This window comes from Gordionus sp. m RMFG-2023, chromosome 3 (assembly GCF_954871325.1).
Source record: "Gordionus sp. m RMFG-2023 chromosome 3, tfGorSpeb1-WG-v2, whole genome shotgun sequence".
NCBI classification, from domain to species: domain Eukaryota; kingdom Metazoa; phylum Nematomorpha; class Gordioida; order Chordodea; family Parachordodidae; genus Gordionus; species Gordionus sp. m RMFG-2023.
The window spans coordinates 11,660,190-11,684,114 of NC_088777.1; the positions used below are offsets into that span (position 1 = coordinate 11,660,190).

Consider the following 23,925-nt stretch of genomic DNA (forward strand, 5'->3'; position numbering starts at 1 on the left):
TATTGAAAGGGAAGGGGGTCATTTTAAATGATTTTTGAAATGTTGCTGCGTCATTGAGATTGGGGGTTTTTCTGGGTATTTATCATCAGTAGGTATGGGGGAGTATAAGATACACAAATAACTAACAATATAAAACAGTAATTATAATTCCAAACATCCGATTTTTGCTAAAAGTGTATATTTATTCTTTATAGTTATATATATTATTCGGAATCTATAAAGATGACTAGTATATAATATTTAATAAACACACATAAGAAATATAATCATTTTAATACTAACAGTGTCTTTGTATAATTTTTACTAATGCTTATTTATTTTAAATTAAGGGAACGAAGTATTCAATCCAACATTTTGTTAATTGGGGATAGGTAATTATTAAGTCTTTTCCAACATTAAATATCAGAAATGCATTGTGTGATATTTTAATTTAAGCGATATATATTTGTAGCTCCTTTATCATAGAAGAGGTACAACGAATTCTTACAGACCAACAAAAAGTAACTCAACGCTAGAGAACTTGTCATTTGCTATCTTCTTGAAACACTAGTCTCCAAATTTTGATGGTTGAATCGTCGGAACAAGTGGCCACTAAATCGTGATGCTTAGGGTTCCATCTTATAGCGTTAATATCTTCTGAATGAGCGTTCGATAACTTATATGGTTTAGGAGCGATAAAATTTGAATCAACATATGTTTTACCGACGCAGCTTTCTTCTACGTCTCCTCCTTGATGGGGTTTAGAATTGTGATCTAAGGTAGTAAGGATTATTGTATTATCGGCTCCACACGTGGCTATTATATTGAGGGTAGGATGCCTTGGATAAAATTTTAAAGAAAAATAAAGGGGGTTGAGGAAATTTAGAAGAATAATATTTGTCAATTTGAAGAAATATTTATAATTTATCAGAATTTTGATGATTAAGATTTCTAAATTAATGTCCCCCAACCTAATTTTTGCAAAAAAACCTTTCGTCGGTCAATTAAATTAATTTATTAAATCTGGGTTTTTAGAAACATTTTTAAAACTTAAATCATATATAACGCCCCTTTTTAATGTTAAAAGACCTGTTTTGTGGTAATTGTTTTCTTGCATGCACAGATTACCTACTCTGCGAATTTTAGACACTTTCACAATTAACCTGTTACCTACACCTAATTTAATATTTTAATTTTTTTTATAAATTTTAAAAAATACACAAAAAGTTGCTTGTCTGAAATTTACAGGGTAGGTGCTCTACATATGATGAAATACGATTCTGGAAAAATCAGGTCTTTCAAAATTAAAAAATGGGCGCTATATAAAATATTTTAAAAATTTACTAAAAACACCCTAGGTAAATGGAACACAACCCCAAAATTTTCTAAACCGATACCCTTTAACGTATAATTTATTTACCAATCTAAATCGTATATTGCTCGAGTATGTAAATTATCATAAGAATTGATCAACTTCCATTGCCCGGAGTCTATTAAGAAATAAATATTAATAAAAATTTTAAAAATAATTTGAGCGAAGTAGGAGAAAAAATCGTCTCTCGTATCATATAAAATAGAGCCCTGCGTAGACCTGTCCGAATCCGATCTGATCGAGCTCAGATCAGCTGATGGACATTTTTTTGACGATTTTTTTTAAAAAAAAATACTCGTTTTACTAATGTTTAAATATCTTTTCAAGTAAAATAAGAATTTTTTTTTATTTATCTCTAGCGCTTATAATTTTTACAATCTTCCTTAAACTGTCGCAATTAATCCTCATAATAATTTTCATCAATTTTATTAGGGCTGTAGTGATATTAATATCGAAGTCGGATCGGTGACGATATTATACTTTTGGAAGAATATGGGATCGGCTGAAAAATCACCGTTGTAACGTTTTAAATTAAATCTCAATTTAGATAAACCGCGATCAAAATGATTCCAACGATTTATTAAATTGACATCAAATTCTTTCATAGGCCTATAATATGCCCATTTAAAAACAGTGTATTTCATTATATATTTGCAACATAGTTGCCATAATTATTTCCGCATCTGTGTCATTAGTTGCATTATCTGCCATCTTTGTTCACCGGGTATACTTGAACGGGTTCATCCAAATATCCCTCCATTTCCTGTACCATGTCGTTCCGCATCATAAAAATATGCAAATTAATTTATTGTATATATATATATATATATATATACATTTCCATCACCAATAATCCGCTCGGTTGAAAATTTCTCTCCCATCACACCATTATTATACTTTGGATATCTTTACTTGATCACAAAATTATAAATTTTCCAATTTCTGCTGGTGGGAGAAAAAATAATCTTTGTTGGAATTTACAGTCTCTAATGTAAATTCATCATCTAAAAAATATATATAATTAAATGATAATACAATTTTATATTGTCAACAATTAGAACTGGAACATTAGGATTAAACTATTAATTTTTTTAATGTATAATAATATTTATTTCCTCGATGGCCATCATGCTCTAGCATCTTCGATTCATCAATTTCTTAAACCCTCTTAAAAACTTCATCATCTATAAAATATGCATAATAGTAATTTTAAGTCTTCACCATACTCATCCTCTTCTCCAATAATCGTGTCGAGTTATTTTGATACTAAATATTTTAAAATTTATGTGAGTTTTATAAGTAATTTTCATGGGCATTTAATTCCTCCTCAGTATATTCACTACCTCAGAGTTTTAATCATCCAAAAAAATATGTATATTATTAAATAATTAAGACAATTATATACCTTTTTTTGTAATGCAATACACACTTTGAGCTAATGTATGGTGGAAAAGCCAAACAAGCTTATGGGGTATGATAAATATCAATTTTAAATCATTTACTCTATATTATGTTTCTATTTAAGGTTGACAAGGAAGAGGACATAGATCCTTTATAATGTGCTTAAAGCATATTTGGAATCTTGTATTCAAGATACAGTATCCACGTGAAAGATATTCATGAGATAGCTGCGGGTAATATATATCTTGCTCATTTTAAGTTGCATAGAGATAATAGAACTCTTAAATGTGGTATAGAAGATACCATTATTTAATAAAGGAACAAGTGATCATCTGGAACTACCGTCGGGCTGATAGAAAAGATTGTAAAATGAACAGGTCTTGAATGGGTCCTTACTTAAAAGTAAAACTTATCATTATTATTTAGGCAATGCAGAGCTCATGAATGCAAGATGCAAGAAAAGGTATATAGTTTAGTTCTAATATTTAGTAATATATATATTTTAGATGTTGAATAATAATGAGGAGGAGTTAAATGCCCATGAAAACTTGAAAGTATTATTTTATTATACTCAATCATATAGAATATTTTTAATCATATTTATATACACTTTTATTTTCTTACTAAAAAAAATAAATTTTATCTATTATAAACATGATTATTTATTTTTGGTTAGTTATATATTTTTAGAATTTTAAAAAAATTACAATTTAATAAATTAATAAGGATTCGAATATAAAGAAAATATGCCCTCAATACTCTAAAAATATGTTAATTTTGTTTAGTTTAATTTACAAGTAAAACTAAAAGATTATATTAAATCTAGACAAGTCTCATAAAATGTCAATAACAACAAAAAATTATATTAAATCTTAACTGATCAGTAAATTTCAATACCACTAAAAAAAATTATATTAAATTTATTCAAGTTAGTTATAAATGTCAATATCATAAAAACAAATTATATTAAATTTATACATGTGTGTCATAAATGTCATTATCACTAGATGTAAAAATATTTAAAACGGAGTTTATTTAAAATGTTACACCTGTACCGATTATATATGTATAAAATATTTTAAAAAAATGTGAGCTGGGTTGGGCCTGAAAATATAAAACCCGAAAAAAATCAGGGCAGGGCCAGGTTATGCAAATGGTACCTCTGCAGGTCTCTGATTTTTATCCATATTTTTGAATTCATTTCCTTTTCTCGTAATAGCAAATAAAAATCAGGTAAATTTATTTGGTATAACTTCATGTTATTAAAATCTTTCAATTTTTTCTATAAAGCTAATATATTTTATTATTAAAATCTTTTAATTTTTTCAATTATGTCAGAAATCTGGAATTTAAATTTATTCTCTTATCTTTATAAAAAAAGATATCCAATATTAGATTTATAATTATTAGTTATTTTATTTTATATATCATTATTATATTATTTTAATAATTGATATTTAATTTGTTTTTACTTTTTTTAGTATTTATTCAAATAAAGATATATAGTTTGTTATACAGTAAATTTAATAATATATAGTGTACTATCATATAAATATATAATTAAAGGCCAAAATAGATAAGTGAAAATTTTGAACGGTAAAAAAATTAAATATGGAAATATATAAAAAAATATTCTATAAGAAAATAAGATTATTAAATATCTTTATAATTATAAATCTTCATCTATAAATAAAGATAAGATATATTTTTAGAATTTTAAAGCATTGAGACTTTTTTTATTTTTAAAGGCGGGATAAGTGAATATTCTGATTGAAAAGCCTATTTAAAACATTTATACACAGGTTTCTATTATTCCATTATCTTATAAAATAATGACAAAAAAAATGTAAATATCAGAATCGGATCTATTTTAAATAAATATGGGCAAATATAGAATCGGTGAAAATATTTTGGACCGGGGCAGCTCTAAATTTCATTCAAGGATAGGGTTGGCCTTGAAAAATGAGGTCCGATGCAGGGGTTCTAATATATAGCTATTTTTGAAATATCATCTCACCAATTTTTCCATTACAAGCCCATATCTTAAGGCTCTTATCGGCTCCGCATGTCGCTATTAACCTATCGAAATTCTTCTCATCAATAGTGGTCACTTCCGATTGGTCAAGATCTCCAAGAACCTCAGATTGACCTATGTTAGGTTGGAATTTGGCAGACCAAACAGTGGACGTATGCGCGTCGAGGCTAGTTATAGTTTCCCATTCACCAACGCTATTTAAATTGCTTGATGGACAATGATGTAATTTGCATGTATCATCGTATCCACATGATAAGAGTATCTGGAATAAGAACATTATCATATTATTAAGAAATTCGTTTATACATCGCTTCGAAATAATTCAATATACTTCTGATAGACAAAACAAATCTCATCGTTCAATAAAATCGATAGAATATGACAGGTAAGATTAGGGTTTCAAATAGAGGGAAAGGTGTCAATTTTTCTTCCGATTTGTCTTAGTTTTAAACTTAAAAACATCTTTTGAAGATATAGCAATTAATCTTCCAAAGATGTTAAGTGTTCTTGTGAAAAGAGGGAAGGGAGGTAAGTATATATAAATATAGGCGTAGTCAGGATTTCAGTAAGGGGGGGGGATACTATTGGCTGGGTTTTTTTCGTAAAATTTTATTGGAGGTCTTAAGGTACCCTTATTGTAGGTCTTTAGTTATATTCGATTTTATAAAATAATTTAGGCTTTTCACTTTTTTTTATATAAAAATGCGTTTTTTACTAAATATTTTTAATTATAAAAAGATATTAACTTTTACCAACTTTTCTTTCAAATTCTTCTTTATAGTAATATATTTTTGGGAAAGAAAGGTGTGGGTGTATGGGGAAAGATTTTTATTAACTTAAAATGATGTTTACAAGAACTAGCAAATTTCCAAAGGGGGGATTTTTCTTTGCCTCCCCTCTCCCCCGACTACATCTATGATATACCGGTTAAAAAAATTGTGCTTTCACTTATTAATTAAAAAAAACAGGCTATAGAGAGAATAAGAGCGATTTCTCCTGGCAGCGGGTTCACGAAGTATTTCACATTTATACGATTGGATTATCAAAAATGGTCAAAATCGTAGATGATGAGCTTCAATTTTTTGTATATAATTTTCTCTTAATAATAAGTAAAAATTGAGTTTCAGACGTTGCGTTACGCAAATTTGAAATTAGTTAAATTGCCTTTTGACGCTAGAAACCATTCTAATAGGTAAACTAATTAAAAAGAGGTCTCTATTAATTTATAATGATTTGCAGTTCTGAAAGTAACCTTATGTTATTTATAATACCGTTTAGAAAAACTGCAAAATCAAAAAAAAACAGCCCGGGTCAGTACGTCTCCCAGTGACAAATTAATTATTTTTTTGCTAGGTCCAGCCTGGATTTTAAAAAAAGCTTATAGCTAAAAGAAATCCAAACTTCATATATATTTTAATCTCTATTTTAATGTTATAATGCATTAAATTTAAATTTCCAGAAAGAACTTTGATAATTTAATGATGATTATCTATTTTATTCTATTTATCACAAAAAATATGATACCAAAATGAACATTAATTTCCCACCTCCTGATCTAAAAAACTTTTCTTATTATTTAATTGTGATATTAAATAAAGCAAAAATAGATAGGATGAAGGAAAATATAACATTAATATATTTTCGGGCCCGGGGTCTACCTATATTTTATTAAGGATAATACAGGAGGGCAGGCCATATGGGACTATAATGCTAAGATCGGGCCATTAGTCAGCTTATCAGAACCCTGAAAATCAAATTTAGACCAAATCTGACCCAAAATTTTATTTATAAGCCCATTGCGATTTTTTTTTAAAATTTGTTTTTAGGCCCGAAGCAAATTCAGTTTGTTTTAGGTCTGAGTCTGAAAAAAAGCCGAAATTCAATTCGATTTAATTCTCTAAATTATTTTTTTAAACCGAGCCTGAATTTTTATTTTATTTTAAGCCCGCAAGTACAACCCGAATATTTTTACCCCGGCCCAAAGTTTTTTTTTAAAATGTTAGGCCTGATCCCGGATTCAAGCCGAACTGCTGGGCTCTAAAGGATGACCCAACTAGCTAAGTTATAAGCCAGACTAAAAAAAAATATTATAAGAGGAAATATAAATATAAAGTATTACAAAACAATAATTGTAATTTTACATCAAGTGTTGAATGCCATGACACGCTTTTAACATCTTGGGTATGGATATTTAAAACGCCCGAACATTCGAATTCATTATCCTCGTCAACTAATTTTTGAAAATTTTAATATTTTTTTTTAAAAAAAAATAAAATTAAATATAATTATCAGGGTTTGTTAAGTAAATCACAGTTACATATCTTTTTGCAAAAAAAATTTAATAATTCAAACAAGTTTATAGCTGCTTTTCAGTTTACTTTTTAAAAATATATGTTAAAATATTTTATTATCTTTATATGAAGATTTCTTAAATTTAGAAATTACTGTTTAATTAGTATGATGTCCACTCCCGACAATACCAATTTCTTAAAAAATTATAATATTTTAAAATTAAATAAAAAATTTTATTTTTGTGAAATATCTATATTTATATTATTTTGGTGTTGTATATAAATTATTCAAATTGTTTAAAGGATTCGAGTTATTCATTATTCGATTCGTATTGTTAAAAATAGTTTTTTCTTTACAATCTTTATGATTAATTAATATTAATGAAAAATGGCAAGGATAATACTATTCCCGGTCTTTCTTAACCGTCGGCATATTGATATAAAAATACCGAGTTATTATAGTAGATAAGATACCTCCATTTATTAAGACAATACTATACTAGTCATCGTGAATAATTGAGTATATATAATTTAAATTGCTAAACAATGAATTATAAATTTAGAAGAATTAAATAAAATTTCAGAAAATCAAATTAGTATTTTTTTTGAAGGGGGGTGGGAAGCCGCAGGCTTGAGCCCCCTGAAGAGAAAAAAAATATTTTAATGGTTCCATAATATTTTCCTGAACTAAAAATAAATTTTTCTGCCCCATGAACGATATCTTTTATAATTTTATTAAAAATTTTATATAGATTTAATTTTATTATTTAGAAATTAATAAGACTAACTAAATTTTTATTAAATGAGGGCTATTTTAATTATTTTTGTGCATAGATCTACCCAATATTTTTAAAATATTTATAATTTAAATAATTTGTTAAAAAAAATATCATGGTTTATCAAGTGATAGGATCTATTATTTATTTTTAATTTAATGACCCATAAAAATTCCATGAAAACTAGCAAAAATCATAAGATTTTGGAAAGATAGTGTTCTTACATGGATAGGATAAAAATGATATACCTTTACTGACTTTTCCAATGTCCGGCCATTTTATTTAATATATAAGTACTAAAAACGAGTTCTTGGAAATAATACGACCTTAAATTTTTAAAAAAATTTAGTAAGAATAACTCTTCATTTATATTTATAAGAAAAAATCGGTTTAGGACGCGGCCAGATTCATTCTCAAAATCGATTTAAAAAAGTGTATAAATATTTTCAGAAAGGGGGCGGGCGTCTTTTAATAAAATTATATATTTTACAGTTTTTAATACTTTTTATTGAATTATTTGATTTAATTTAAAGGATTATCCATCTTGCAATTGAAAATAACAATATATGGTTTCAATCAATTTTTAAAAATTTTCTGTGGATAGGAATAATCCAATTTATTACATTATTTATAATTTATTCTAAAATTATTTGCCTATATAACATATATTTAATGAATATTAATAAAATATATTCAACCAAGTTTTGAGTTCTTGAATATATGAATTCTTGTGTATTTCATATATGGCGCCAAAAATAATATCAAATTTTTGGCTATTCTATTTTTTAAAATTGATATTTTTAAAACATTACAAATATTAATTTGAAATTATGTATACAATAAAAATATTATCATCATAAAATAACCCAAAACTCTAAAAATATTGAATGGGATTGCTAAATCCGAATTTTTACTTAATATAGGCATAGCCCTACTTGTATCGATAAAATAATTAAAATTTTCAAAATGGATTAATCATTCAATAATAAATGCTCACTATTTTATGTAATTCATTTTTTAATTAATTCTAATTATTCTTAATATCAAGTAAAAATTAGCTGGAATGTACCGATATTTTTTACCAGATCAGGTCGATTATTTTATTTTTTGATATTTAAGAAAATATATTAAATATTCTCATGAACATGTTACATTGATCAGATGGACTAGATGGGATTCTATTTCTAAAAATAAGTTTTTGGAACAAAAAAAAATTACACAACGATTAATGATTTATCAATATTTATATATAATTTTACATATATGAATATAATTGAATAAATAACCCTAAAATACTAGATAATTAAAATTTTATTTTTAAGTTAAGGTAAAATATATAATATGTAGAGCGAGTAAAATCAGATTAGTGATATCGATTATCTGGCCGATATCAATATAATATCTGCAATATCGTATCTGATTAAGCTCCTAAATGTGGTATCGGTACACTTGTAATTATTAGATATTCGAATGTGATATTTTTATAGATAATTTTTTTTTATACCTAATATAGAATTTTAACAAAATGAACAAAAATCTTATTCGATAAACTAGATGCTGTAACCCTTTTAAAATATTGCAACAAAGACTCTGATATTCATTGCCTATAAAATCAATTAATATAATACATCATTGATAGATATTAGGGAATCTCCAATAAAAAAGAAAAGGTTGACAGAAAAAAGATATCCAATTAAAATTAACAAAATATAAAAAGCTATAGAATCTCATTTATATATAAATGCGATTGAGCCAACTATATAGATAAATATGATGATATTCTAAGCAATATTTAAAAAAATACAAATAAAATTTTGACGAAATTACCTTAAAATTGGACAGTGTAGAAAAAAATGAATGAATTTAATACAACAAAATACATGGCAAGACACGCTAAATTACTGATAGCGGAAAAAGGATTCCTATCAACAACTAACCCCAAGCTTGGATAGACGAATATACGTTAAATTTTATTATAGGGACGAAATAAGCCGAATCATGTCAAACAAAAAAGATTTCATTTCGATTTTGACCAAAGACGAAGAAAAGAAGAAGAGAATACCATATAAAAGAGATATAATTTGAAATAAATTCATCAAGGTTTCGAACCGAACCGAACCGCCAAACCGGAATGAACCGTTATAATTTTCTGAACCGTAACCGAACCGTTATAAAGAAACTATAAAAAGAGCGAACCGAACCGTTATAAATATTTTAAACCGGTTCAAAACGGTTTTAAAAAATAATTAAATTTAAACATTATTAACCTAAATTTGAAATTTGAATTTTCCTTGGGGAAATTTTTAAACTCTTTATTTCTTTTCAAATTGAATTTTTTTTACATGTCTATTAATACCACCATGTTTATTGTTTTTTCTTTTCACTTTAATAAATACTCAATTTAATAGAGATTAGGCGAATTACCAGTTAATTAGATAAGAATCTTAAAATCAAACAAGACTATTCTCTAAATTAACAAGTTTATTCTTATATATATATATATGTATATTAGTTATTAATTAGCTTATTAATACTTGCTAATAATTTGGGAAAAATCATAATTCTAACTAACATCTAAAGAAAATCAGGTATTGATTACTTTTAATAAAATACTGTTTTATATTAATTTCTTATTAATTAATATTTTTTTCAATTGGATAATTATAAAATGATAAAGTATCCATTAAAGTTTTAATTTAATTAACTTTAATTTTTTAATAAAAGACAGTTGTTTTTGGAATTTTCAGCTTTTCTATTTCTTTTCTTCTTATTTTATATCTTATCTTTTTGCTTCTTTCTTTTCTCTATTAAATCAAATTATTTATTAAAATGGTATTAGTAAGCTCCATTCACTTATTTAGTTTCATCTGTGTACAAGGTTTGTTGTTAGTATCTTTGAGGAAAAAATCGGCATAATTATATGAAGGGTAGGCCTGCATATAATTCACGTTTTTGGGGGAGATCTTGTCAGATAAGATAAATAAAAAATTATACTGATTCTATTAAGAAATTTATTTATTCTATTTTTATAATAAAAGATTCTGATCTATTCATCATCATATAGCATATTAGTATCTATTAAATGGTTCGGGAAAAGTCAAATCCTGTACGATCATATTTTAAATTAGATATTGTAAAAAATCAATCTACTTGTAAACTAGAAAACTGTGGTAAAGTTTTAACCGGGGACCATGCAGCAAATCTTGAACGACATATAGAAAGATTCCACGATAAGGAATTCAAATTATTAAAAAAAAAAGAAGATAATTTGACTATTAAAAAAACAATAACAAAAAATGCAAATAATCATAATACAATTCAAAATGCTTTTACCAAAACTAATACAATACAAATTAATATTAATAAAGACACTTTAATCCGCTTCTGCACTGAGTTAATCACAGTTCATGGGAGACCAATAAAATCAATTGATGACAAAGCATTTAGAAATATTATAGATCCGATAATTGTAGGATTGGGTGGTAATTTAACCATCAATTCTGAAAATATACGCAATAATATTAAAAAAATGGCATTTGATTTTTCGCAAAATTTAAAAAAAGAAATATACCAAAAACTTATATCGTTAAAATTAGATATTGCAACTCGATATGATAGGTCCATACTGGGGATCAATATTCAATTTATAGATAATGGAGAAATAAAATTAAGAACGTTATGCATGAAAGAGATAAAAGAAAGACATACATCAGAATATCTAAAAAAAATTATTCTAGATGTTCTAAACGAACATGAAATAAGAATTGATCAAATTTATACGATAACCACAGACAATGCAGCTAACATGATTAAATTAATCAAGCTGTTAATACATCATGATGAAGAAGATGATGAAGATGATATCCTTAATGATTATTTAGATAATGATAATTTAAATAACAATGATGATATAATTGTTAATGAAAATGAAGAACCTTTTTTTAATATTGAAAGTATTAATCTTGTACCTCATACGAGATCCATGTTAATGGGCACTAGATGTGCCTCCCACACATTTCAATTAGCAATTAATGATTGCATAAAAAATTCAAATAAAATTGTTATTATTAATAAAGCAAGAAACATTTGCAAAAAAATAAGAAATCAGACTACAATGTCTATTTTGTCCAAATTAAATTTAAAAAAGCCACTAATAGATTGTTGCACAAGATGGAATTCAATCTATTTAATGTTGGAAAGATTATTAGAGTTAAAAAACTTTTGCCAAGAAATATCGGCCCAAAGTAATGATCGTGAAAAATGTTTGTCAGAGAATGAATGGAAAATAATTAGTGATATATTAAAAGCTTTATATCCATCTTATATTTTGACAAAATATATACAAAGTGAAGAAATGACCATGGGCGATTTTTATGCAGCATGGATCAAATGTATCATGCAAACTAGCAAAATAGACACTTCATTTGCCAAACTTTTAGTTTGTACAATCAAAGCACGAGAGATTAATTTGAAAAATGAAGTTTTTTGCTCAGCTATATATTTCGACCCAAGATATAATGTATTTTGATCATTTGAAGAAAAAGATATCGCCAAAAAACATCTTTATAAAACTTGGAACTTAATCCAAAATTTAAATAATCAGAATATTGAAAATCTAGATACTATTCCTACGTGTTCACATTCGAAAGATAACTTAGATGATGATTTTGAAGATTTATTAATGTTGCATGAAAGCCTTAATAAGAATAGTTCTCAGGGCATAGAAAATTATAATAAATGTGTAGAAATAGAGTACATAATTCGGTCATTTGATAATATAGAGAGATTAGAAAAAGATGCAAATCTTTTGAATTATTGGGAAAATGTAAAGAATAGTATGCCAGAACTTTATAAGTTAGCTATGGTTGTGCTAGCAGTTCCAGCTACGCAGGTATCCGTAGAAAGAGCATTTTCTAGCCTTAAGTTTATACTCTCTGCGCAAAGAACTAAATTAAATCCTGAAATATTAGAAAATATTTTAGTTATCCGTTCCAATTCTCTTTTTAAAAATAAATAATATAAATTTCATTATATTTATGTGTTATTTTATTCCTCATTGTATTTGCGCATGTTTGTGTTTATCTTATTTATGAAATAAAAAGAATTGATTTGTCTAATTTATATTTACTAAGTTTAATAAAAATATCTATTAGATTATCATTCATGGTTAAATTAAATAAGAAATTATAAAAAGATTTTTCTCTAAAATTAATATATACATGGTTAATGATTAATTTTTTTTAAAATTAAATTTATAAAAACCGGAACAAACCGAAAAGAACCGTTATAAATTATAAACCGAACCGATATGATTATTTTTTTAAAAAACCGAAATGGAACAAAACCTTTATAAAATTTTAAACTAAAAACCGGAACGAACCGAACCGTTATACTAAACGGTTCGAAACCCTGAAATTCATACAGTTTTTAAAGAAATGATGCCTGATGTTAAAATTTGGTTTTCGAAATTTGCAAGCATTCGCCCAAAAATTGGATACTAGTCGGAAGTAGTGGTACTGTGATGAAATCAATTTTTATTATAAATTTAACAACTTTTTACCTTTTGTACCGCAGTATATATATATTTTACAAAACAAACAATTAATCGTCGTACACAATTAATATTATATATATTTAAAATTCATCATATATTTAATTGCCTTTGAGGCTAATTGTTTCTATTAAATCTATTCTCTCCTTTTTTGGGCTATCGATTAGAAACGGTATAAATTGTTTTCTTATCCGTTTTGGATAACGGCTGCTTGTACTTTCGTTCTCTACCACCGTTTGCTCATTACTGTCGATTTTCATCTTATCATTTATGATGGTGTCTTTGTTTATTGAGTCTTGTATTGGGTCAATGTCTTTGGTCACCAATTTATAGGATCAATGTCTTTAGTCATTGAGTTTTGTATGGGCTCATTTTCATTCATTTGTGGTGTAGTTTGCATCGTTTCTTCTTCTCTTCCCTCCTCTCTATTTTTTAATTCTGAGTTGTCGAACCTATGTTTTAACTGATTAATATGTCTTCTCCATACCCATAATTTAGTTTCAACTAAAAACGTCATTGGTCCTGTTCTTTTAACGATGATTTAAGGTATCCAATTATCTTTTTTAAAATCCTTTGCATATATTTTATCATTTATATTAAAAAAACCTGGTAACTGAGGTATATATGGATGAGGATAAACTGGTTTTATTAATTGTAAAGGTCCTATGGGTTGAAATCTAAGCATAATTGAACTTGGTGATTGTTTTGTGGTTATTTGTGGCGTATTTCGATAATTAAACAAAAAATCTTGTATTTTATTAAAATCATTATGTTTTTTTAAAAAATTTTTAAAAGTTTGTACTAATCGCTCCGCTTCTCCGTTGGTTCTAGGGTGGTATGGGGCACTATATACATTTTTAATTGATAATTGTTTGCAAAATAAACTAAATTCTCTACTTTGAAATGGGGGGGGGGGGCATTATCCGTAACAATCGTATTGGGGTAACCGAAAATAGCAAAAAGTCTTAACAACAATTTTCTTACTTCAGTAAAATTATTCGTCGTCATTTTTTGTATTTCAGGCCATTTACTAAAACTATCTATTATTACTAGGTATATATCTCCGTTAATTGGTCCGGCAAAATCTAAATGAATTCTTCCCCATGGTTTATTTGCTGAGGGCCTATGATCGTTTTATCAGGGTTTCGAACCGTTTAGTATAAGGGTTCGGTTCGTTCCGGTTTTTAGTTTAAAATTTTATAAAGGTTTTGTTCCATTTCGGTTTTTTAAAAAAATAATCATATCGGTTCGGTTTATAATTTATAACGGTTCTTTTCGGTTTGTTCCGGTTTTTATAAATTTAATTTAAAAAAAAATTAATCATTAACCATGTATATATTAATTTTAGAGAAAAATCTTTTTATAATTTCTTATTTAATTTAACCATGAATGATAATCTAATAGATATTTTTATTAAACTAAGTAAATATAAATTAGACAAATCAATTCTTTTTATTTCATAAATAAGATAAACACAAACATGCGCAAATACAATGAGGAATAAAATAACACATAAATATAATGAAATTTATATTATTTATTTTTAAAAAGAGAATTGGAACGGATACATAAAATATTTTCTAATATTTCAGGATTTAATTTAGTTCTTTGCGCAGAGAGTATAAACTTAAGGCTAGAAAATGCTCTTTCTACGGATACCTGCGTAGCTGGAACTGCTAGCACAACCATAGCTAACTTATAAAGTTCTGGCATACTATTCTTTACATTTTCCCAATAATTCAAAAGATTTGCATCTTTTTCTAATCTCTCTATATTATCAAATGACCGAATTATGTACTCTATTTCTACACATTTATTATAATTTATGCCCTGAGAACTATTCTTATTAAGGCTTTCATGCAACATTAATAAATCTTCAAAATCATCATCTAAGTTATCTTTCGAATGTGAACACGTAGGAATAGTATCTAGATTTTCAATATTCTGATTATTTAAATTTTGGATTAAGTTCCAAGTTTTATAAAGATGTTTTTTGGCGATATCTTTTTCTTCAAATGATCAAAATACATTATATCTTGGGTCGAAATATATAGCTGAGCAAAAAACTTCATTTTTCAAATTAATCTCTCGTGCTTTGATTGTACAAACTAAAAGTTTGGCAAATGAAGTGTCTATTTTGCTAGTTTGCATGATACATTTGATCCATGCTGCATAAAAATCGCCCATGGTCATTTGTTCACTTTGTATATATTTTGTCAAAATATAAGATGGATATAAAGCTTTTAATATATCACTAATTATTTTCCATTCATTCTCTGACAAACATTTTTCACGATCATTACTTTGGGCCGATATTTCTTGGCAAAAGTTTTTTAACTCTAATAATCTTTCCAACATTAAATAGATTGAATTCCATCTTGTGCAACAATCTATTAGTGGCTTTTTTAAATTTAATTTGGACAAAATAGACATTGTAGTCTGATTTCTTATTTTTTTGCAAATGTTTCTTGCTTTATTAATAATAACAATTTTATTTGAATTTTTTATGCAATCATTAATTGCTAATTGAAATGTGTGGGAGGCACATCTAATGCCCATTAACATGGATCTCGTATGAGGTACAAGATTAATACTTTCAATATTAAAAAAAGGTTCTTCATTTTCATTAACAATTATATCATCATTGTTATTTAAATTATCATTATCTAAATAATCATTAAGGATATCATCTTCATCATCTTCTTCATCATGATGTATTAACAGCTTGATTAATTTAATCATGTTAGCTGCATTGTCTGTGGTTATCGTATAAATTTGATCAATTCTTATTTCATGTTCGTTTAGAACATCTAGAATAATTTTTTTTAGATATTCTGATGTATGTCTTTCTTTTATCTCTTTCATGCATAACGTTCTTAATTTTATTTCTCCATTATCTATAAATTGAATATTGATCCCCAGTATGGACCTATCATATCGAGTTGCAATATCTAATTTTAACGATATAAGTTTTTGGTATATTTCTTTTTTTAAATTTTGCGAAAAATCAAATGCCATTTTTTTAATATTATTGCGTATATTTTCAGAATTGATGGTTAAATTACCACCCAATCCTACAATTATCGGATCTATAATATTTCTAAATGCTTTGTCATCAATTGATTTTATTGGTCTCCCATGAACTGTGATTAACTCAGTGCAGAAGCGGATTAAAGTGTCTTTATTAATATTAATTTGTATTGTATTAGTTTTGGTAAAAGCATTTTGAATTGTATTATGATTATTTGCATTTTTTGTTATTGTTTTTTTAATAGTCAAATTATCTTCTTTTTTTTTAATAATTTGAATTCCTTATCGTGGAATCTTTCTATATGTCGTTCAAGATTTGCTGCATGGTCCCCGGTTAAAACTTTACCACAGTTTTCTAGTTTACAAGTAGATTGATTTTTTACAATATCTAATTTAAAATATGATCGTACAGGATTTGACTTTTCCCGAACCATTTAATAGATACTAATATGCTATATGATGATGAATAGATCAGAATCTTTTATTATAAAAATAGAATAAATAAATTTCTTAATAGAATCAGTATAATTTTTTATTTATCTTATCTGACAAGATCTCCCCCAAAAACGTGAATTATATGCAGGCCTACCCTTCATATAATTATGCCGATTTTTTCCTCAAAGATACTAACAACAAACCTTGTACACAGATGAAACTAAATAAGTGAATGGAGCTTACTAATACCATTTTAATAAATAATTTGATTTAATAGAGAAAAGAAAGAAGCAAAAAGATAAGATATAAAATAAGAAGAAAAGAAATAGAAAAGCTGAAAATTCCAAAAACAACTGTCTTTTATTAAAAAATTAAAGTTAATTAAATTAAAACTTTAATGGATACTTTATCATTTTATAATTATCCAATTGAAAAAAATATTAATTAATAAGAAATTAATATAAAACAGTATTTTATTAAAAGTAATCAATACCTGATTTTCTTTAGATGTTAGTTAGAATTATGATTTTTCCCAAATTATTAGCAAGTATTAATAAGCTAATTAATAACTAATATACATATATATATATATAAGAATAAACTTGTTAATTTAGAGAATAGTCTTGTTTGATTTTAAGATTCTTATCTAATTAACTGGTAATTCGCCTAATCTCTATTAAATTGAGTATTTATTAAAGTGAAAAGAAAAAACAATAAACATGGTGGTATTTGACATGTAAAAAAAATTCAATTTGAAAAGAAATAAAGAGTTTAAAAATTTCCCCAAGGAAAATTCAAATTTAGGTTAATAATGTTTAAATTTAATTATTTTTTAAAACCGTTTTGAACCGGTTTAAAATATTTATAACGGTTCGGTTCGCTCTTTTTATAGTTTCTTTATAACGGTTCGGTTACGGTTCAGAAAATTATAACAGTTCATTCCGGTTTGGCGGTTCGGTTCGGTTCGAAACCCTGCGTTTTATTGTCAGGATTATTTGTTTGACATAATTCACAATTCTTACTGTGTAATTCGATATCTTCGTTAATATTCGGCCACCAAACGTTCTCTTGTGCCAATAATTTTGTTTTAGTATAACCCTGATGCCCCATATGTAAAAAAGACAAAATATTTACTTGTAATTTTTTTGGAATTATGGTTCTTAAGCCCCATAATATACACCCTGCCTCCATCGTGAGTTCATTTCGGCGCTGGAAAAACGGTTTAAGATTTTCCTCTATCATCTTTGGCCATCCAGTTGTAAGGTAACGTGAAACCTTTGATAATACCGGGTCATTTCTTGTGTGTGCTTTTATATCTAACGCTGAAATAAATTGTGGAGCATCCGATACTATTAAATTAATATCTAACTCTTCCCAAGCAGATGGTTTACCGTCAATTGGAAACCGGGAAAGCATATCCGCATTACTATTTTTTTTCGTCCCTCGAAGTTGCAATTCATAATCATAATTTGCTAGTAGTAATGACCATCTTACTAATCTTGATGACATATCTGTTATTCTTTTATGTGGATTAAGTAACGATATTAAAGGTTTATGGTCAGTAATGATAATGAAATGTCTGCCAATTAAATATTGTTTAAATTTAATTAATCCAAATATAATTGCTAAAGCCTCACGCTCTATCTGACTGTAATTTCGTTCGGCAGCATTTAATGTTCGAGACGCGTATCCAATCGGTTTTTCCTCGTTGTTAATGATATGAGATATAACTGATCCTATTCCATGTTGAGACGCATCAGCAGCTAGAATTATCGGTTTTTCCGGATTATAATGTGTTAAAATTGGTGCTTCTGATATTAATTTTTTAAATTTATTAATCACAATTGTTTCATTATTTGTCCATTTCCATGGCACATCTTTCCTTAAAAGCTAATGGAGCGGCAATAGTCGAAAAATTGTTTATAAATTTTTGATAATAATTTATTATACCGATAAAAGCTTGTAATTCTTTGACGTTTTTTGGTAATGGTGCGTCTAAAATTGCATTGACATTCTTATTTGTTGTCGTAATTCCCTCTTCGCTAACGGTATGACCTAAGAATTCAATCTTTTCTTTAAAAAATCACATTTTTTTAGATTTAATTTCATACCGTTTATTTCTAACGTCTTTAATACATTTATCAAATTTTTATCATGACTCTCAATTGATTCCCCCGTAATTATTATATCGTCCAAATATACCGCTACTCCAGGTAATCCCTTTAATAATGAATCCATTGCTTGTTGAAAATCGCTGGCGCTGAGGCTACCCCAAACGGAAGTCGTGTGAAACGATACAATCCACTAGGCGTGTTGATTACTAACAGCCTTTTTGCCTCCTCTTCTAGCTCTATTTGAAAATACGCTTCGGATAAATCTAATACTGTATATTTACACCCATTACCTAGTGTGGCTAATAATTCATTAATTCTGGGTAAAGGATATTTATCTATCAAAATATTTGCATTAACCGTTTGTCTGAAATCACCGCAAATTCGTAAAGATCCATCTTTCTTCAATACGGGTAAAATCGGAGAAGCGATATTCGAGTATTTTAGTCTTTCTAAAACTCCCATGGATTCTAGTCGTTGTAATTCCGTTTCGAGTTTTGCCTTCCACGCAAATGGTATCGGTCTACTTTTCATACATTGAAACTGTGGGTTAGATTTTACCGCTAAACTGGCCTTAAAATTTCTTAGTAAACCTAATTTTTTAGTGAATAATAAGGAAAATTTATGTACAATATTATCTTCCCAAACCCTATTAACTATATTACATTGATTTATTTTTATTAATTTTAATTTTTTTATTAGGTTTCTACCTATCAAGTTAATCCCATTGTTTACAATAATAAATTCATGATATATAACTTTATTCATATAATTAACGGGTAATATACACTTACCTTTAATATTGATCATTACATTATTATAAGATTTTAAAATAATATCCGTTTTTGTTACTGGTATTTTTAAACGGTAAACGTCTTCTATATTCAAAATGGAGACTGCCGATCCTGTGTCAATTAAAAATTTAATATAAATTTTATCTATCAATAATTTCACCTCAAATTTTTCTCGAGACTCCTCTGGAAATTCCCAATCCTCAAAACTTTCTCGCTCATTTTCTGGAACATCTATCGTTCGAATATATTCCTTCTTTCCACGATTCCTTCTGCATACTTTTTGTAAATGTCCTTTTATCCCACAATTATGGCAGATGGCATTCAAATTAGGGCACTTAGGTTTTATGTGATCTCCTAATCCGCAACAATAGCACATAATTTTTGGTACTGGTTTGTACTTGTCATACTGCTCCCTTGTTACTGTTTTTGAGATTTTATTTATCTCCTTCCCTGCAGATAATTTTTCATACGACATCATTTCTGTAGTCTCCATTGCGGTCGCGATTTGTATTGCAGTTTCCCATGTCAAGTCCTGCGTGTTAATTAATTTCATTAATATTTTTCCATTATTAATTCCTGACACTAATTTGTCCCGCAATACTGTATTATACATATCTTTAAATTCACACGTCTTTGCCTTTATCTTTAATTTATTAATATACTCTACGATGGTTTCATCTTTTTCTTGTTCCATTTTAAAAAAATAATATCTTTCTAATAGGAAGTTTGTCTTCTTAATATAATAATTTTTTAAAAGTTTAATTATGTCATCATATGATATTTCCTCTAATGTCTTTGGCAAACACAAATTAAATAATTTAGAATAAACCTCTAATCCAATATTCGCTAATAAAAATGATTTTTTATCTTCTATTTTTGCGATTTTAAATATGAATTCCATTTTTGATAAATAAACTTCCATATTGCACTCCTTTATATTATATTTCTCCATTTGAATCGACTGCGCCATTGTGATGAAATCAATTTTTATTATAAATTTAACAACTTTTTACCTTTTGTACCGCAGTATATATATATTTTACAAAACAAACAATTAATCGTCGTACACAATTAATAATATATATTTAAAATTCATCATATATTTAATTGCCTTTGAGGCTAATTGTTTCTATTACAGGTACAAATAATGAATGTGTTTGCAGCTACTACCAAAATTTTAAATTAATAATCATTGGATATAATTTACCCAATTTAACCAAAGATGATATGTTGCTCTTTAAAACATACAAACATATTTTACCCTTAATAATTTGTAATAAGCCTCAACCATCCTTTATATGGGCAAAATTAGAATTTTTCAAAGATTTTTAAATTTATATTATATCAATTATTCTTAATATTTAGGGCATATATATGAAATGCAGATTCTGATTCATATATTACTCTAAACTTGATTGAATTAATATTAATTAAATAAATTATATAGGAATATATAATAAGTTATAAAAAATGTTTTAAATTGATTCTCCTATCGATAAAAAATTTTCTATAATTGATTGAAACCCCCATATATTGTTATTTTCCCTTACAAGTGAATAATCCTTTTATCTCAAATAGTTCAAAAAAAATCATTAAAAACTGTAAAATATATAATTTTATTAAAAAACGTCCCCTTTCGGGAAATATTTCTACACTTTTATAAACATTTCTATCAAATTTAAGAATGAAGCTTGCCACGTCCCAGACCGATTTTATCTTATAAATATAAATGAAGAGTTATTTCATTTTTATAAAAATTGAAGGTAATTTTATTTCAAAAAATCGTTTTTAGGTTTGTTTTTATATATTAAATAAAATGGCAGGAAATTGGAAAAAAGCATAATCTTTGTATGTAATTTCGATATTAAATTTATTATTTACAATTATGTAGTTTTTAAGATATGCTTAATTAAAGGTAGATAATGGTAAAAATACGTGATTTTGTCAGTTTCAACCCTAACCAAAAATATATATTAGGAGGTTAAAATTTTGAAAATTTCTTAATTACATTAACCTTTCTTTACTCACCAAATTTTAAAAAAGTAGAAGAGGGTCAGTCAAATCGTGGCTGATTTGTCATGGAATGACTCACATAAAAGTGACCTAAAGTTGATTTTACTATTATAAAATTTTAAATTTATTGATATTTTTATTTTCATTTATTTTAAAATAAATATTAATGTTTCTTTTAAAATTTTGACCTACTGTAGAAGAATTGATACCAATATTAACATTTAAGTGGGATGCTAATATTGTGACCTTAAAGAAAATATCTGACCAGTTGATCTTAACAAAATTAATCAAATTAAGATCCATTTATAATTATTGTTTAATTATTCCAAAAAGTAATCATTCAAATATATAAAAAATGATGGTAAATGAATTTTATATTGTTCTATATTGTAAACACTAGCTTTTTTAAAATTGGAAAATCCAATTTCCCAATCAAAAAAATATGATTACATTCATAATTTTTATCTAAGCATAATGTTAAATTAAATATTTTATGAAACTTAAGGTTTGATTCATGTAAGCAAAAAATATAAATTTATAAAATAGCTCCAAGCAAACTACAAATTTTTTTTTTAAAAAAAAGATTCCAATTTCAACAAATTACAAATTTCAATTGGAATTATCTCTAAAAAAATTTTTTAACAAAATTGTATGAATAAATTTAAGAATAAATAATACTTTCCCAAATCCATACAGTTTTATCCCTACCACAGGTAGCTAAATAATTACCAGAAGGTGAGAAGCTGGCCGATTTCACTTCATTTTCATGACCCTCTTTATATATTTATTTGTCATAAATATTTTAAAATTATATAGCAATAGGTGCTAAAAAAAAGAAAAATTTTTTAATATAAAGGCAAAAAAAGATTAACTTCAATTTTTTTAAATACAATTAAATGAAGTTAAAAGGAGAGAAAGCACTAAAGATAGGGTTTTCCCACATCTTATTAAATCTCTTTAGGATCACTTATTTCCTTTGGTAATGTTAAAAAAAATAATTTTCTGTTTTTTATTATAAAAATGTTTTTCGGAAAAAAGAATCAATAAATCTTACTTATTTTTCTTTATTATTGTTTAGTAATATATTGTATGCATTTTTGGGAAAGAGGTGGAGGTAATGCAGAAGACGAAGTGATGAGGGAAATTTTTATTAATTTAAAATGATAATTATGAGAACAGAAACATTTCCAGGGTAAGTACTTTTGGCATTATCAAACCCACAGCAATAAAAATATATTAGTTTTAATTAATTTTTATAACCTAATGTAGCTAATGATTCGAATGATTCATTTGTCTTCTCCCATATACATGTGGTTGCATCAAAACTTACTGAAGCCAAAAGTTTACCATTTGGTGACCATGAAATAGATCTAATAGTTCGTGTGTGACCCTCATCCAAGCCTAATTTGCATCCCCAATTATTTTGATCTTTGAATGTATAAAAATATATATGTATTTAATGGCATTATACTTTCAATGCCCCATATTCTAATAATTTTATCTGTTCCACAAGACGCTAAATAATTTCCTGTTGGATCCCATGCAATATCCCAAACAGTATCTTGATGTCCAGTCAAGGTTTGCACCAATGTCAGCTCCAAATTTTTCATATTTTTACCATGCTTCAGAAAATGAATGAAGGGATTTTGTAAGTAAAATGATTTATCTTTCTTGTGCTAACCTTTGACCAACAACTATTTTTTGTTAAATATGTCATTGGATTGGTTATTTTATAATTTATACTATATCTAAGTTAATAGCAAGTTCTAGAAAACGTTAAAGCTTTTTAATGTAAAAGGGGTATATATTTAAGCATAGGCGTAGCTTAGATTTTCCAAAGGGGGGGGATTAAAAAATTACTGGGGGCTTCGCCCCCAGACCCCATTTTGGGCGGGCCTTTGTCTAACTGTTGCCCGGCCTTTGACTGGGTTACCTTAGTCTGTATACATAAAATATTTTTACAAGAAAGGAGGTTAATTTTAATAAAAAAAATAAGCCTGAAACCAATATGAAATATATTTTTATTAATTTATATAAAATATAATAAATTACTTGTATATACATTGATATAAAAGCATGGTAATCATTTATTCTAAACAAGTATATGGAATTTATTTATAAAAAGTAAGTAGACATA

At 26.7% G+C, this 23,925-nt stretch overlaps 1 protein-coding gene across 1 annotated transcript; it reads right to left on the reverse strand.

The window, feature by feature from the left end:
- Window positions 1-261: 261 nt before the first annotated feature.
- Window positions 262-23,431, reverse strand: LOC135926149 (probable cytosolic iron-sulfur protein assembly protein CIAO1 homolog). The gene is made up of 7 exons (XM_065461878.1): window positions 23,260-23,431; window positions 23,049-23,216; window positions 22,467-22,562; window positions 6,929-7,017; window positions 4,770-5,049; window positions 1,400-1,469; window positions 262-818 (listed from the first exon to the last, which is right to left on the reverse strand). Exons 1-7 carry the CDS (start codon window positions 23,396-23,398, stop codon window positions 524-526), a joined length of 1,137 nt encoding a protein of 378 aa, XP_065317950.1. The 5' UTR covers window positions 23,399-23,431; the 3' UTR covers window positions 262-523.
- Window positions 23,432-23,925: the final 494 nt, after the last annotated feature.

Coding starts and splice junctions, on each gene's coding strand:
- LOC135926149 (XM_065461878.1), bottom strand. CDS start 23,398: ATGAAAAATTTGGAGCTGACATTGGTGCAAACCTTGACTGGACATCAA. Junction 23,217..23,259: donor TAGAATATGGGGCATTGAAA/GTATAATGCCAT, acceptor ATACATTCAAAG/ATCAAAATAATTGGGGATGC. Junction 7,018..22,466: donor AACTGTATGGATTTGGGAAA/GTATTATTTATT, acceptor TTCAAAAATTAG/TTGACGAGGATAATGAATTC.